At 49.3% G+C, this 16,990-nt stretch overlaps 1 protein-coding gene across 2 annotated transcripts in view; it reads left to right on the top strand.

Moving 5' to 3' along the window:
- The window catches only part of LOC142578035 (uncharacterized), a 132,664-nt gene that overhangs the window by 67,366 nt on the left and 48,308 nt on the right, over positions 1-16,990 (top strand). For both annotated transcript variants that reach the window (XM_075687457.1, XM_075687456.1), the window contains exon 4: positions 14,106-14,253. In XM_075687457.1, the coding sequence (XP_075543572.1) occupies positions 14,106-14,253 (148 nt within the window). The remainder of the gene's footprint in view (positions 1-14,105; positions 14,254-16,990) is intronic.

The following is a 16,990-nucleotide window of genomic DNA, read 5'->3' as shown; positions in this document are numbered from 1 at the left end:
AGCATCCCTGTAACATATTGCATGCAGGTGCAGGGTACCAAGGCTGGAAACGGAGCTCCGCAGTGGACATCGCATCACCCTCCACACCATGAACGACGGTGCAAACGCGGCATCAACGTCGTTGCGGCCTCCCCCATCACCGTCGCCATCTACGTCGCTGTCGCCTTCGGTTGTGGTTGTGCAAGCCAAGGATCCTGGAACTTTCTGCGGGACCGATGGCGCCGACATTGAAGAGTGGGTGGCTATGTATGAACGCGTGAGTGGAATCGGCAGATGGGGCCCTACGCTAATGCTAGACAACCTGTTTTTCTACCTACGAGGCACGGCAAAGGTGTGGTACAAAAATCACGAAGAGGAGCTCACCAGCCGGGACCAATGCTATGAGAAGTTGACAGAGTTGTTCGACAAACCAGCCGGCCATAAACTTGCCGCAAAGCAGGAACTGGCCTCCCGTGCCCAATCCCCCATGGAGTCCTATGTCTCGTACATCAAGGACGTGCTGGCACTTTATCGTGAAACTGATCACGACATGACACAAGCTGAAAAGGTCGGGCGTGCGTTTAAGCAATTGCTGACGACACCTTTAATCTGTTCATGTGTAAAAACTGTTCTACAGTTGATGCCATCATTAAAGAGGAACGATAATTCGAGCATGCAAAAAGCCGACGCGTCTTGCAACCATTCGGCAGACTTCCCAATACTGCCGCAACGTCGACATGTGAAGATCAACCCGCAAAACAGCATGCGTCGCCATCAGAGGAACTTGTGCGAATCGTTCAACGTGAACTGGATGCGATGGCGCCCACAGCTTTCTGTTCGCGTAGCTCTGCTGCTACCACTTTTTCGGTTCCTCTCGTACAAGCCATCGTTCGCCAGGAACTTGGAAACATTGGATTACATTCTGTCTGTGCTGTCGTCAATCCCAGAGCTAACGAACGCCCTTCTACTATTTTCGCTCCACTTCGACGCTTCTCTCTGTTTTGTCGCAACAGGAATGAGTGGAGAACTGTGGACGACCAGCCAATATGTTTCACCTGTCGCCTCATTGGTCAAGTCGCCCGTTACTGTTGCCACTAGTAGCCCTCAACACCTCGCACGCCGACCCACCTGAGCCGTTGATGGAAATACCCGCAATGTTTCGCCCACCGCCGAGTCTAACAGTGCCGATAACTCTGCTAGTAACACGTGGTACACCCGATGACCATCGCCACGCGGACATCAGTCTAATTCACCGCAAACAAGTCGCCCATCTTCTTGTTCGTCGCAGCCACAACGCCTTGCATCCGCTGTGGCGTATCGCCGCACCCTTCCAGAAACCAAGAAATGCAGCCCTTGGAGGTAGTGCTGCTTTGCCTAAGCAAATCGTCTCTCCGTGGCCATAAGGGGAAGCGTAATTGACGTTAAAATAGACGGCGTAGCTGTCCAAGCACTCGTCGACCCTGCAGCCCACGTTCCTGTCATGAGTACTAGCTTACGGAGATGTTTAAAGAAAGTCCTCACCGCAGCAGCTGCCCAAGTGCTGCGTGTGGCAGACGGCGGCGTGCTGGTTGTTCTTGGAATGTGTACTGTGCCTTATGTATAGCCGACCGCCCTACTTCTTTTCTGTTTGCTGTGATCGACAACTGCCCTCACGACGTTATCCTTGGACTGGACTTTTTATGTATTCATTCTGCTCTCATCGACTGCGAGACCGGAGTTCTTCAGTTACAACTACCTCCATTCGCCGAAGCTCCAGGCACCGCCCCACCGCACTTGTGCTCGCTTCACGATGTGCCTCTGGCGCCCGAGGCAGTTACTTACGTCACACTGACCGCTCAGCCACAGGTTCCTGACGGTGAATATATGCTTCGCCCGGTCGTCGACGTGCTTTTGAACGGGAACGTTGCTGTTCCGCATACGCGGGTCACGGTTACTAATAACGACGTCGTTCTACCGTTTCTGAATTTCAGCCTGTGCCCTCAAGTAATTCCAGCCGGCATGTTCTTCGCCTGCGTTGAGAGTCTGAATGCCGAGATTGGCTTATTAGCACAAATTGCAGCTCACAGCTCTTGTTCCTTAACGGATGACTACCTGGAAATGATTCACCTGAACTTACCTCTGCACAGGCCACGGACATACGACACCTGCATGAATCATACAGTGACATCTTTGATTTCGGCGACAGGCCTTTAGGCCAAACATCTGTCGTTTACCAACGTATAAACATTGGAGACACAAATGCTATTCGTCGACGTCCCTATCGGGTATCGCATGCTGAACGTCCAGTCACCCAATCAGAAGTGGACAAAATGCTCCGCAAAGGGGTCATCGAGCCATCAGCCAGCCCTTGGGCTTCGCCTGTTCTCATGAAAAATGAAGATGCTAACTGGCGTTCTTGCGTCGATTATCGCCACTTAAACAAGATCACGCGCAAAGACGTCTACCCACAACCGCGCATCGATGAAGCATTGGACTTCTTGCGCGGAGCTAAATATTTCTCGTCCATCGATCTTCGATCTGGCAAATGGCAGATTTTAGTTGATCAAATGGGCCGTGAGAAGACGGACTTCGTCACGCCGGATGGCTCATATGAGTTCAAAGAAATGCCAATTGGCCTATGCAATGCTCTTGCGACACTTGCGCGTATGATGAACTCTCTTCTGCGAAGATACAAATGAACCACCTGTCTTTGTTACCTTGACGACGTTATTCTTGCTTCTGCCGCGTTCGGCGGCTGCTTTACCCGACTCGCTGCAATTCTTGCGGTCTTCCGAAAAGCCGGCCTTCAACTGAACTCCATGAAGGGTCAATTCGGGCATCGCCAGATTTCAGGGTTGGCACACCCTCGTTGACGCATCCGATTGTCCAACCAGATCCGGAAAAAGTGTGCGCCGTACGTAGTCTCCCTGTGCCACGTTCTGCTTCTCACGTGCGCTGCTTCGTCGGCCTGTGTTTTTACTTTCGCTGTTTTGTCAAACTTCGCCGACGTTGCTCGGCCTTTGACACATCTTCTAAAGAAGAACTTGTCATTCTCATGGGGCCCGGCGCAGGCTCACGCGTTCGCCGCTCTCATGGGGTTTTTGACCACTCCTCCCGTACTTGCCCGCTTTGGTCCTTCTGCACCAACCGAAGTCCACACTGATGCAAGCGGCCTTTGCATCTGCCTTGTTGTCGCCCAACCGCAGAATAGTACCGAGTGCGCGATAGCATACGCCAGCCGCCTGCTGACACCTGTCGGAAGAAATTACTGCATCACCGAGCGGGAGTGCTTGGCTTTAGTTTGGGCTGTTGCTAAGTTCCGACCATATTTGTACGGCCACACGTTTTCTGTCGTTACAGACCACCACGCCCTCTGCTGGCTGTCTTCCCTCCAGGACCCAGCAGGACGGTTTGGTCACTGGGCTTTGTGGCTCCAGTAATTTTCATTTGTTGTCAACTATAAGTCTGTACATCTACACAAAAACGCTGGCAGCCTCTCGCATCACCCCGTGGATCCCCATAATCCTGATGCGCATGATCCGGTGACCTGTGTGATGGCTTTGACTGACATGACCAACCGTCGCGCTGAACAACAACGCGACGCATCCTTATAGTTCATCATCGCCGAAGTGCAATCTGGCTGCACCTACGGCCCGTGCCGCATGTTCGTGCTGCATGACGGCATCCTCTACCACCGCAATATCAACCCTTACGGGCCTGAGTTGCTCCTTGTCCGTACTCGTCATCTGCGATCCGTCGTTTTCGAACATTTCACGATGCACCGACGGTGGCACACCTTGTAGTTTTCCGTACATGCGACCGCGTACGACACCATTTCTTGTGGGCGGGTCTCTAACGCTCTGTGCGTCGTTATGTCGCAACTTTCGAATTGTGTCAGCGCCAGACGAAACCTCCACTTCCACCTGTCAGATGACTCCGTCCAATTAAAGTTCCCTCTAAACCGCTCTTTCGTGTCGGCCGTGACTAGCTTGACCTTTTTCCAACGACGACTAGGGAGAATGAGTGGATCGCTGTTGCTGCTGATCACGCGACACGCTACGCGATAACAAAGGCGTTACCGACTAGTTTCGCAACAGACGTCGCCGATTTTCGGCTTTACGACGTCATTATCCAGCACGGAGCACCTCGACCGTTACTTACAGACCACGGCCGCTCATTCTTGTCTCGAGTTTTGGGCGACCTGCTCCGCTCTTTAGCCACTGAGCACAAGCTGTCCACCACCTACCACCCACAAACGAACGGTCTTACGAAACGTCTCAACCAAACACTCACAGAGATCCAACGATCACCGCGACTGGGACGCCACGCTGGTCTACGTGAAAGTCGCGTATAACTCTTCGCGACATGACACCGCAGTATATTCACCCTTTTATCTTTTTTATGGTCGTGACCCCACATTGCCATTTGACATCATCCTACCTTCTGTGCCCCGGGTTTCCACTGAATACGCTCGCGAAGTCATCGATCGCACTCACATGGCCCGTCATATCGCCCGATCTCGCTTATTAGCCTCGCAGCATCTGCGGAAAGAGCCCAGAAGCTTCTCTCTCGCTATACAGGGCCTTATGAAGTCCTACGTCAAGTTACCGACGTCAATTACGAGATCGCGCCGTTAAAGTTTGATCCATCATCAAGTCCGCCGGTTGACGTCGTGCACGTTTCGTGGCTGCAACCATAATTCGCTCGCAGTTCTTCGCCTGCCGTGTGCCAAGACGGCGCTTCACCACCCGGAGATCTTGTTACGGAAGCATGAACGACGAGAGGAAGAAGACCGCGAGTCGCTGGCTGCTGCGGGTTGCGGGTGGTCAGCCATCTTGTCTACGCTGACTCATCCTGCATATGTACTTTAAATACAGTCTTTAGATACTCCTAACATCTCCGTAACAATATGTACTAGCTCACTGCATAGAGACCTCACGAGCTCAGCATGGACCTTTATGGATAGTACTTCGAGATTTGTGCCTGTACCGTATTTCGGTGTCTGTACCTGTAAAATGAGAACACTGAACGGACGAATAGGTCAAGGAAGTAGGCTACCAAGTATAGGGTAGCAAAAAGTGTAAGGAAACAAGCAGGAGTAAAAAAAACAAGGTGCACTACATGAAGAGGACGGAAAATAAAAAAAATATCGTGAACAAGAATGACTAGAAAGGAATTATTCTAGGAAGAATGGCACAAACAAACAAGGACAAGTTTGCTCGTCCTTGTTTTCCATCTTGTCCTTGTTCGTTTCCGTCATTCTTCATTCACGGTGGATTACAAACACGCCGAACGGTCAATCCTTCTAAAAGAATTTAGAAGGGAAAATATTGCGACACGCGTTTGGCATTTGATTATTTGAACGAAGCGCGTGGGCGCCCTCACTCGAGAAAAGGGTAAGAATCTAACTGTTCAGCGCTGCAACCGCTTTTGTTAATATAACCTGTAAATAGTTGGGCGTCTTACTGACTCGTCCTTCGCGTAACATTGAGGTGGAGATGGAACGTTCGCCGTCCTCGCCACAGAGATCCGAAGCGGCGGCAACGTTGTCTTCTCAGCCATGGCTTCCGATGGAACCACGTCTTCGCCACCTACATCGGCGGCGCCCACCACAACGTACGTTACGGTTGCTAGTCTCTGTGATCATGGCACATTCTCCGCCCAAAATAACGTTGGCTCATCGACTAGCTCAGAATGTGTGAGCGTGTCAGCCAAATCCACCACTGGGACCCTACCACCATGCTTGTCAATGTGATCTTTTATCTGGACGGCACACCACGTGTCTCGTGAGATCAAGCATGAGATCAACCTCTCCAGCTGCGTCACTTTAAAAGAGCGGCTTCGCGACCTCTTTGAGAACCCGTCATGTCACCAACAGGCTGCGCGAAAAGAGCTTGCCACTCGTGTCCAGCCGTCGACCGAATCGCATGTCTCCTACAAACAGGAAGTGCTCGCGCTTTGCCGGAAAGTCAACCTGCACATGAGGAAGGTGTGCAAGGTGGGCCATATCCTAAAAGGCATCGTGGATTACGCCTTCAAATTTCTCGTCTATAACGATGTTTCTACTTACAAGGCGATCATCAAAGAATATCGCCGCTTCGAGGTAGCCAAAAGCTGCCGCGTCTTGCCACACTTTTCCCGGCCCCTGAAAACGCCTGCCATGTCCTCTGGCTCCACTCTTACCAGCATAAGACCATGTCAAGAGAACGTCACACGTATCGTCCACCGTGGGATCGAAGCGGCGAGTCTGAACCCCCTTCATCCACGACCCCCTGACGGTACCTTTGACCAAGCGACCCACACTATTTCCGTTATTCAAGCGGCAAGAAATTACAAACCTTGGCATCCCTGCAGCCTGCTCTGTCTCCCGTACTGATTCGGCACCCATTCTCATGTGCACAACATCTAATGATCCGTATTTCGCTTTCATCAGACGCAAACCTGCTAAATGGTGATCCCCAGACGACAAACCGATCTGTTCCGGTGCCACCGCGTTGGCCATGTATCCTGCCACTGCCGCACCACCTGGATGCCGCCATACTGGGGCTCATTACATGCTCCTCGCCCATACGCCGCGCTCGCCGTTATTCACCTCGCCGTCTGTATCCTACTTCTGACGCCCTTGACAGCCGCTCCTCTGTTTTATCGCCGTCGCCTCAACGCCATCGCTCCCCCTAACCGCAACCTCGCCGCTTTTCCTCGCCAACCCGACGGACGGAAAGCTAGGCCATGCAGCGCTTGGAGGTAGTGCTGCATCACGTTCGTCCTGTCGAAATCATCCGTTGATGCTTTTCACCAACACGAACCTAATTGAAGTAGACGTAGACGGTCATCCATTGACGGCATTAATTGATAGTGGAGCCCCAGTGTCGATAATGAGCGCTAACCTATGTCGTCACCTCAAAAACATTTTACCCCTGCCATCACTCGAGCTATACTCGTAGCCAGAGGCGCCACTGTTGCCGTCAGGGGTATATGCACTTGTCGCATAGGAATTGGTGGCCGCCTATTTCCAGTCCTGTTCCCCGTGCTGACCACTTGCCCTCATGACCTAATCTTCGGGCTCGACGTTCTGACGACGCATTCTGCCCTCATCGATTGTTCCACCGGTAAGCTGTGCATCAAGCTTCCTCTTCTGTCAGACGTTCGCCCCGAACAACCGAACACCCTCTGCACTACAGCGTTTGTTGACTTACCTCCAAACGCCCTAGCCTTCGTTGATTGGGCTTCAACGGCAACCGTGCCTGATGGCTACTGTGTTGTCGCAACTATTCGTGATGTCCTCCTGGCACACGACATCTCTATGGCACACTGCGTCGTAACCCTTGCCGCTAAACGGATGCGTCTCCCCATTATTAATTTTAGCTTGACGAAGCAAGCATTACCTGAAGGATTAGAGGTGGCCACACTTCGGTCAATGACAGAAAGCCACGTCACTGCTTTTGCAGCCGACGCGTCTCGAGATCCTGGGACGTATTCTGAAACGTTCACCGCCGCGAAAGTTTCGCCCTGGCCACGCCTCCGCCGTTGCGGCGCGCGCTGAATGGCTGCTTTGACAAAACCGGAAATTCACTTGCGCCACCTGAATTTCCGGTTTTGTCAAAGCAGCCATTCAGAGCGTGCCGCAACGGCGGAGGCGTGGCCAGGGCGAAACTTTCGCGGCGGCGAACGTTTCAGAATACGTCCCCTTCTTGATTACCCGCATGATGCCTTGAACCTTGACGGCCCATTACGTCCCATGGTCGCTCCGGGCCTCGCACTTGACCAAGAAGCCACACAACATCGCATTTCGCTTTCCTAGTGCGACATATTTGAAACTGACAATCGACCACTTGATCAGACGACCCTTGTTAAGCATCGGATAAATACTGGTGATGCTGTTCCCATTCACCGCCGACCGTATCGCTTGTCCACGACAGAGCGGCAAGTTATTCAGCAGGAAGTAAAGAAGATGCTCGCCAGAGGCATTGCTGAGCCCTCGTCTAGTCCTTGGGCGTCACCGGAAGTGCTCGTCACAAAGAAATATTATACGTGGCCTTTCTGCTTTGATTACCGCCACCTAAACGAATTACAAAAAAGGACGTTTAACCTTTACCACGAATATACGAGGCTCTTCATTGTCTTCACGGTGCCAAATACTTTTCGTCCATCGACCTTCGATCTGATGACAGATTTCCGTCGATGAGCAAGACCAAGACCGCTTTCGTCACTCCAGATGGCCTCTGCCAATTCAAGGTTATGCCGTTCGGTTTATGCAATGCTCACGCCACGCTCGAACCGATGATGGATTCTCTGCTGCGCGGTTTCAAATGGTCAACTTGCCTTTGTTGCCTTGATGGCGTCCTAGTGTTCTCTTCTACATTTGAGGTGTAGCTTGAGCGCGTCGCAGTTATCCATGACGTCTTCCGCAAGGCGGGGGTTCAATTAAACTCATTGAAGTGGCACTTCAGGCGCCGACAGATTACAGTGCTAGGCCATCTCGTGGGTGCTTCCGGAGTACAACCCGACCCGAAGAAGGTTCAAGCAGTGACGGCTTTTCCTGTACCTCAGTCTGTCAAAGACGTCCGGAGTTTTGTGGAGCTCTGTTCTTATTTTCAGTGGTTCATGAAAGATTTTGCAGCAGTCGCTCGACCACTCACTGAACTTCTGAAGAAGGACGTGCCTATTACGTGGTGTTCCCCTCAGACTGCCGCATTTTCACGGCTTATCACGATTCTCACCAATCCACCAGTCTTGGCCCACTTTGATCCGTCCGCAACTAAGAGGTCCGAACCGATGCGAGTGGTTATGGGATCGGCGCCGTCTTATCGCAACGCCAACATGGACACGATCGCGTTATTGCCAACGCTAGCCGGCTCCTAACAACTGCAGAGCGCAACTATTTGATTAGCTAGCTCCAATGTCTTGCTCTCGCCGGGGCGGTTTCAATTTCCGCCCATATTTGTATGGAAAGCCCTTCTCACTAATCACAGACCATCATTCGCTCCGTTGGCCTTCGTCGCTTAAGGATCCTACTGACCGGCTCGGTCGTTGGGCCATCCAACTACAAAAATATCCCCACACAGTGACTAATAAGTCAGGATGCCAACACCGGGACGCTGATTGCCTCTCTCGCTACCCAGTCGAAGACGCGACCTCTACGTCTGTACTGACACCGACACCCGTGTTCTCACTGTTTTTCCATTGCTACACGTCACCGACAAGCAACGCGTGACACGTCCTTGCGCATCATCATTGGCAACCTGGAATCGTCACTTGCCGACAGTTCGCTTCGCTTATTCACATTTCAAGCTGGAGTACTCCGCCGCCACAATGTCCACCCCGACGGCCCTGCATTACTCCTTGCGATCCCTAAACACCTTCACTCGGCCATTCTCCACGAATTTCACGATCTCCCCGCTTGCGGTCACCTGGGTGTGTCATGTATGTACGACCGGATCCGCCAACGCTTCTTTTAGCCAGGGCTTGTTCGCTCTGTTCGAAGATACTTTGTGTGTGAGAAATGGCAGCGAAGCAAGACACCATCGACACACCCTGCTGGGTACCTTCAACCACTCGATGTTCCCGCGGAACAATTATTTCGGTTTGGTTTGGACTTACTTGGCCATTTTCCTCTTTTTACCTCTGGGAACAGGTGGATCGCTGTAACCACGGATTACGCCACGCGCTACGCCATTAGGCGGGCATTTCCTACAAACTGAGCCACAGATGTCGCCAATTTTCTTCTATGCGACGTGATTTTATTACATGGAGCTCCGCTACAACTTCTCACTGATCGTGGCCGCACATTCCTCTCAAACGTTATCGCGGACATCCTGCAATCCTGTGCTGCGAGGCACAAGCTGTCAACGACATACCATCCGCAAACAAATGGCCTCACGGAGTGTCTCAATCGCACTCTCTCTAACATGCTCGCGAATTATGTCTCTTTAGACCGCACTGACTGGGACCTGCCTCTACCGTTTGTCACATTTCCTTGTAATTTCACGCGCCACGACACCGCCGGTTATTCCCAATTTTTCTTTCTGTTCGGCCGAGAACCAGCACTGCCCCTCGACACAACCCTCCCTGTTCCCGCAGCACCAACCAGTGAATATGCACTTGGCGCCATCACCCGCTATGCCCACGCAAGGGAAATTGCCTGTGACCGCCTTCTGAAATCCCAGAAGATTCAAAGGCGTCTGTACAACCCGTGACACCCAGACTTGCATTTCTCGCGTGGTCATCGTCATCATCAGCAGCAGCAGCCTGGGTACGCCCACTGCAGGGCAAAGGCCTCTCCCATACTTCTCCAACTACCCAGGTCATGTACTAGTTGTGGCCATGTTGTCCCTGCAAACTTATTAATCTAATCCGCCCACCTAACTTCCTGCCGCCCTCTGCTACGCTGCCCTTCCCTTGGAATCCATTCCGTAACACTTAATGACCATCGATTATCTTCCCTCCTCATTACATGTCCTGCCTGTGCCCATTTCCTTTTCTTGATTTCTACTACGATATCATCAAGTCGCGTTTGTTCCCTCACCCAATCTGCTCTTTTCTTACCCCTTGACGTTAACCTATCATTCTTCTTTCCATAGCTCGTTGCGTCGTCCTCAATTTAAGTACGACCCTTTCCGTAAGCCTACAGGTTTCTGCCCCGTACGTGAGTACTGGTAAGACATAGCTGTTATAAACATTTCTCTTGAGGGATAATAGCAACCTGCTGTTCATGATCTGAGAATGCCTGCCAAACGCACCCCAACCCATTCTTATTCTGATTATTTCAGTCTCATGATCCGGATCCGCAGTCACTATCTGTCCTATGTAGATGTATTCCCTTACCACTTCCAGTGCCTCACTACCTATCGTAAACTGCTGTTCTCTTCCGAGACTGTTAAACATTACATTAGTTTTCTGCAGATTAATTTTTTGACCCACCCTTCGGCTTTGCCTCTCCAGGTGAGTGACCATGCATTGCAGTTGGTCCCCTGAGTTACTAAGCAAGGCAATATCATTAGCGAATCGCAGGTTACTAAGGTATTCTCCATTACCTCTTATCCCCAATTCTTCCCAATCCAGGTCTCTGAATACCTCCTGTAAACACGCTGTGAATAGCATTGGAGAGATCGCATCTCCCTGCCTGACGCCGTTCTTTATTGGGATTTTGTTGCTTTCTTTATGGAGGACTGCGGTGGCTGCGGAGCCGCTATAGATATCTTTCAGTAGTTTTACATACGGCTCGTCTACACCCTGATTCCGCAATGCCTCCATGACTGCTGAGCGTTCGACTGAATCAAACGCTTTCTCGTAATCAATGACAGCTATATATAAAGGTTGGTTATATTCCGCACATTTCTCTATCACCTGATTGATAGTGTGAATATGGTCTATTGTTGAGTAGCCTTTACGTAATCCTGCGTGGTTCTTTTCTCGCGTGGTGTTTTGTTGCTTCTATGGTCTGCTTCGCTTTAGGTCGGCCTGTCATAAAAACTGCTGTCTCGTTACACAGACCCACATCCTGACTCCCGTCACCTACGAGATCGCCCCTGACGCCCCATCTGCTTCCCATTCCAGTGATATCATGCACGTTACTTGACTGTAACAGTATCACCCTCCCACTGATGACATTTACACGTTCCGGCACGTCGCTTCTGCTGCCGGGGAATTATGCTACACGTGTGTGGTATTTGATTGTTTTAACGAGTCGCGTGGGTACCATCTCTCGAGGAAAGAGGAGGTAGAACGAACTGAGCCCGCGCTGTGAATCTAACTGGTCAGCGCTGCAACCGCTGTTGTAAATATAACCAATAAATAGTTGCTCGTCTTTGTGACTCATCCTTACCGTAGCAATATGTGCGATAATACGGAGGGAGGTGCCCTGGTATTTGGGGCCCGAGCTGGTTGTGCGAGGACAAAGAACATACTGGTGTAAACAATCGGAACAAGGTGGATCACATGTCGGCTGCAGAAAAAATCCGGAGACCAGTCAGCGCATCCTTGTACATTGCGAAGGGATTCACCCAGTGAGAGTCGTAGGTAACGTGGACCTTTTAGAATCGCTTGCATTTCATGTGGACGCAACCGGTCAGCAGTCGATATAAGCATAATTCGTTTGCAGTGCTGGTGGAAAAAATGAGCAGGGAGGAGTCTTATACGACAAGGTCCACTACAGGTATAGGGAGCTGTACAATGCATATAAAGAGGTTTCCAGGAAGACAAAGCAGAATAAAGCGACGTATACAGATATGCTTGGATGAAAAGCTTCTTAACCACACCAGGAGAAATAGTTGTGCAGTTTCGCTAAGAGCCCGAGGGGGCGCGTACGGCGTGTCTTCTGCTGCTGTGCTTACGTGCGGCAAGCCTCGCCTGGTACTCGCAGTGTAGATTTGATTGCCCTACGAGGCCCGAGGCCCAGTTTTTATTGTGATAAAAGCTATACGCACACTCCAGGTGCAGTTCTGCCGTCGCAGTCGGCGTCGTCGCGACGTTCCGCATAAAGTCCGACGCCGATAACATCGTTGCCGCTCTCCGTATGCTGCATGTGCGAGTCAAAGCGTGTGAGGTTTAACCGAAGATGGCGGCTCAACTTCGCGCATCCAAACTCAAGCTTTGCTTTAAAATTAGGTATTGCAGCAGATTTGAGCCTCATCTTCTAAACAGTCCTCCTATGTTGGCAATACCTTCCTAGAAGCGAGGGGCATCTGGTGAACCAACGGGGCATGTCACTCTAAGCTTGTGAAAATTGGTATGGTTTCCCATAGCGTACGTATGGCAGTCGGGAAATCTTGTCGTCATAACGTGAGCATTAGTCTGAAGGCACAGGTACAGTGTTGGAGGGAGGATGGGTTCAAGGACACGGTCATTCTGCCGTTTGCAGGTAAAATCCTGCGGAAGTTCAAACCCTCCAAATGCGACTTACAGCAGCGCATTAGTCCGGATGAAATAAGTGAAAACGTAGGGGTAATGCCAGACGTTTATTCTCTCTCACGCAGATTTGAAAAAGTGGGGCCTGCGCATGGCGTCAGTGTTCTGTTTTTAGCGCTTACTAAAGTGGGTAACGTAGGAGCAGCTGGCCAAAGAGAAAGAGAGAAGGAATAGGAAGGAGACGGCCTGTAGCTGAGCGCCGCGTGTGTCCCCGTTCTCCTTCTTTGTCCTGTTTCGGTAGCGCTGTCTTTATGTAATATGGACAGCCACGAACTCGCCGAATCTGCCGTTCTCCATAAAATCTACTTCCCTTACTTCGTATAGCTGTTCACTAATTTACTATCGCAATCGATACTTCGCGTCTTAGGCGATACGGCGACTATTTCGTAATCTATTGCAATCGGCTGAGTGTTTTATGGCACGGAAGTACAACGAACTGCTTGAAGTCGCAAACAAGTAGTTGGAGAATAAGATCTTTTTCTGACACCAGGCTGCATGCATAACATGTGTGCCTAAGTGCTACCCATCTCAATATGCACAATGATTACTTTCTACTGACTTCTATTTACCAATAAGACCCTGAACAATAACTTTCTTATCACTTGATTTTTGATTAGTCATGCTGCATTCAAATATGTTTTTTCTCTGAGGCTATTAACAAATATTTCTACTTGGAAATGTTTTAAATATTATGCCATGGCCACCGTCACGAACAATGTAAATATGCATCACTTAATGCAAATTCGTGTGTTATCGATGTGTTCGTGCTTGGTGTACTAAGCTAGTCACCTTTAATCTACAACCTAATTTAAGTTGCCTTATTCATCAATAACGTTTGTAAATGTAAAGTCAGTGGCGTTTATAAAATTTGGATGTCATGTTAATATTAAAGTGTTTGCATTGTTACACTAGCTTTTTACATTGAATCGTGAAATGTCGAAACAAAAAGCGCCAACCGTAATGCGTGATAAAATCCGACCTTTCGCAGCGATGGCTGAGCTTAATGGTTAAAATTGCGGAGAATGGGATATCATTCTTCACTTTATTCCGCATGGAACTCGAAGAAGTGGCTTCAGTATTGCGCGACCAGTGAAATGCGTCTGACGAGTCTGTGCGGACCAACCAGTACGCCGTACCATGCAGCCGCGACGCAACGCACAAAATTTACCACAAAGATCTATTCTTAACTTCAAGCAGCTAACGAAGCTGGCTACATAGTGCTCATTCATGTTTTCATGCAGAGAGGTACCGGTGGATATTTATGTTCTTGTTGTACACAACGAAGACCCCAACATCGAATTCGCTGAGTGCATAATGGTGCCACCAACTTTACTAACCGGAGATCTCCTGGAGCACCTTAGAAAAAGCTATTTCTACGGCCTCCGCATGGTAAGCAGTGGCACTTTGCGCTTTCTTTTTGAGTCTTGCGTAATTAGGATGTTATGTTTTATATTCGACATGTAATGTGATAGGGACTAAAATAAATATTAAATGGTAGTTCATCCGGTACTAAATGCAATGGTGCAGCCAAAATGGTGAACAGGTATCAGGCGTATTCTTTCAGGAGCAGAAGCTTAACAGGGAAGCGGTAATGGCTAATTAGCGCTTGAGTTTGATGACTTGTACAGTGTCATCTCCAGCAATACTTGAATGCTTTTGAAATGTGAAATGATGCTTTTCTATACTTGATGTTGAAGTGAAGAGAAGATGACTATCATATGTATAATGGGAAGCCATATTTTCGGTGAAGGATGCGATAACACTGCGCTTGTAGGCGGATGTTAGGTGTCAAAAACTCTTTCACGATTTGTATTCTGTAATGGGACCCATGGCACATGCGCCTGTTGGCTCGGGGACCTTTAACGCGCCCTTGAATCACTCTCGTCACACGTGGAAACCAAAGAGGTCCCAGGCACAAGGGTAAGAACAAATATTTTTGAAAGAAATATATGTTTTCTTGGACTTCTTTTCAAAATAAGACTGTTAAAAAATTCTCTGTGCCAGCCACGCAAACTCGCTGGTGCCAGTGCTCACGCGTTCATTGTTGTCGTCTTTTTCGCATATGACTCCATGTGCAAAAAACTATCATGATCAGCAATGGCTCGAGCGTCGTCGCCTTCCGAAGCTGGCTGCGTTGCCACTCATTGTTCCAGTTTAGAATTTCACTTCTCCTCTGTCGGCTTAATGGGAAGGCCGCGTTTACGGTGGTAAACCCAAAGGGGTATGAGCCATTCATTGTCTTACGTGACGGACACATTTAATAACAGACGTGATCAGCCAATGTGCGTGCGTACCTATAGTCACGACGACCACAGACTAGGACAGTAAACGTGTTCGTACCTTTTTCCAATTTTGTGGGTCACCGCTGTGTATAGTGCGTTAAACAGCTGCGCTGGTCATCCGCCTTCACAAAGTTTGATGGCACTGAATTTTCTGGGTTCTTGCGCAGCGCGTCGGTCGCATAGCTTGGCCATAAAGAAACAAACTTCGTTTCCCGCAACAAAATACTTGTGATGTCTTGGCAAGTGATTTCGAGTTTCCCTCACGAATGCGTGGTTGACTATTCTATCAGAAGTGATAGCGACGACGAAGAGACGCCTTAGCTACCAGGCAATAACTTGTATCTTGTCTTCTGTAATTAAGGATTTCATCGGAGCCAGCTACAGAAATAAAGGAGAATTTAACTGAGAAGTGAGGCACGCTACGACATCTTTTCTACTGGCATCGAAATCCCGAATGCACTAAATGAGGCCTACGGAGTGTTACGAAACTGCACTATATTATTGTCTCAGGTCGGTGAAGTAAATATTAACCGGCTTCTTATAATTTGTCCAAACACGTAAATTATGTCGCCGACAAGGCTTCAAGTGAGTTGTACACAATAAAAATTCCAACGATTCTTACAAAGACAAGGCTTGATCTCAAACCGGAGTGCAGTTTAACAAAATGTATTTTCAAAGCCTATAATTTAATCTACAGAAACCTCCCTAGGAAAGTTGACGTCAATCGGAGCCTTCTTTGACGCGTTTTTACTCCTTGGGTCAACGGCAATTTTTGTTGCCATGAGTGGATAACGCCGACGCTGACGGATTTTATCGTAATGCGGCTTGCTATACCTTCTGACTAAGGCAAACATGTTACCATGTGTGCGCCGGACATATTCCTTTAAACATACTGATTGACTGGTCAATCCAACATACTGTAGTTAACTCTGATAATGAGCGTTAACTTGACTAGCTGTCGGCATGACTACGATGCGGCTGTGGTCATAGGTGGAGTTGCACATTCAATGCCATACTGATGTTTGTGCTCTCATGGATGCATTCTTCCCTTGAATGTCCACTTATAATCGCACTGTTTGGGTGACGGCGCCAGCTGTATGTCACTTTGGCGAAATTCTGTGAAGTGACGCTGAAAAAAAAAACTGCACAGGAAAATTAATACGTCGGAGCGGACAAGCGGATATGAAAAGGTGTGCCTGTCTATCCCTCACAGTGGCGGTCGCAACCCAACATTTCCTGACAGCAGCATGGTGTTGTTCGCAATATGCATGTTTCCTGTAAGGTAAAGAAAAATGGCGATGAGTGAAAAACACCTTACTGGCGGTTACAACCGAACTCATCTCTTTCGCATAGCGTGAGCAGATACTCTACAAAGGGTGCATACGGAAACCGATATTATTCCAGCTGAATATCTGGGCATTTCTTGCGTACGTTGAATATGTGACCCTTTCGATCAAATTTTGAAGCCTCATTTCTTTTCTTGTGCTACTTTCCAACCACATGCGAGCAGCCTTTTGTGCTCCCTTACCTACAAGCATGCAAGTGTATTCCGAAAGCACCCTTGACCCGTGCTCGCTAAATAAACCAATTCGTTAGGGGTGAGACGCAGTGTATGCGTGTTTGCTCGATGGCGATCACCAGAAGCCTCGCGCGAAATTCTCAATTCATCAAAAGGATTTCCGCTTATTCGAACATTATTAGTGTAAGCATTTATGGGGACTTCACCTTCACCTGTACAAAGTCATAAATAATAATCGGCTTATGTTAGTTTCAGCGTCGGCGCTATTTTTCCTTCTCGGAATAAAGCGTCGTCTTTTCCATGATCTTTGAACCGACGGTAGCTT

Source organism: Dermacentor variabilis, chromosome 4 (genome assembly GCF_050947875.1).
Source record: "Dermacentor variabilis isolate Ectoservices chromosome 4, ASM5094787v1, whole genome shotgun sequence".
Lineage (NCBI taxonomy): Eukaryota > Metazoa > Arthropoda > Arachnida > Ixodida > Ixodidae > Dermacentor > Dermacentor variabilis.
The sequence above is the reverse complement of the archived record's forward strand: the minus strand, read 5'-3'. Positions and strand labels throughout refer to the sequence as shown.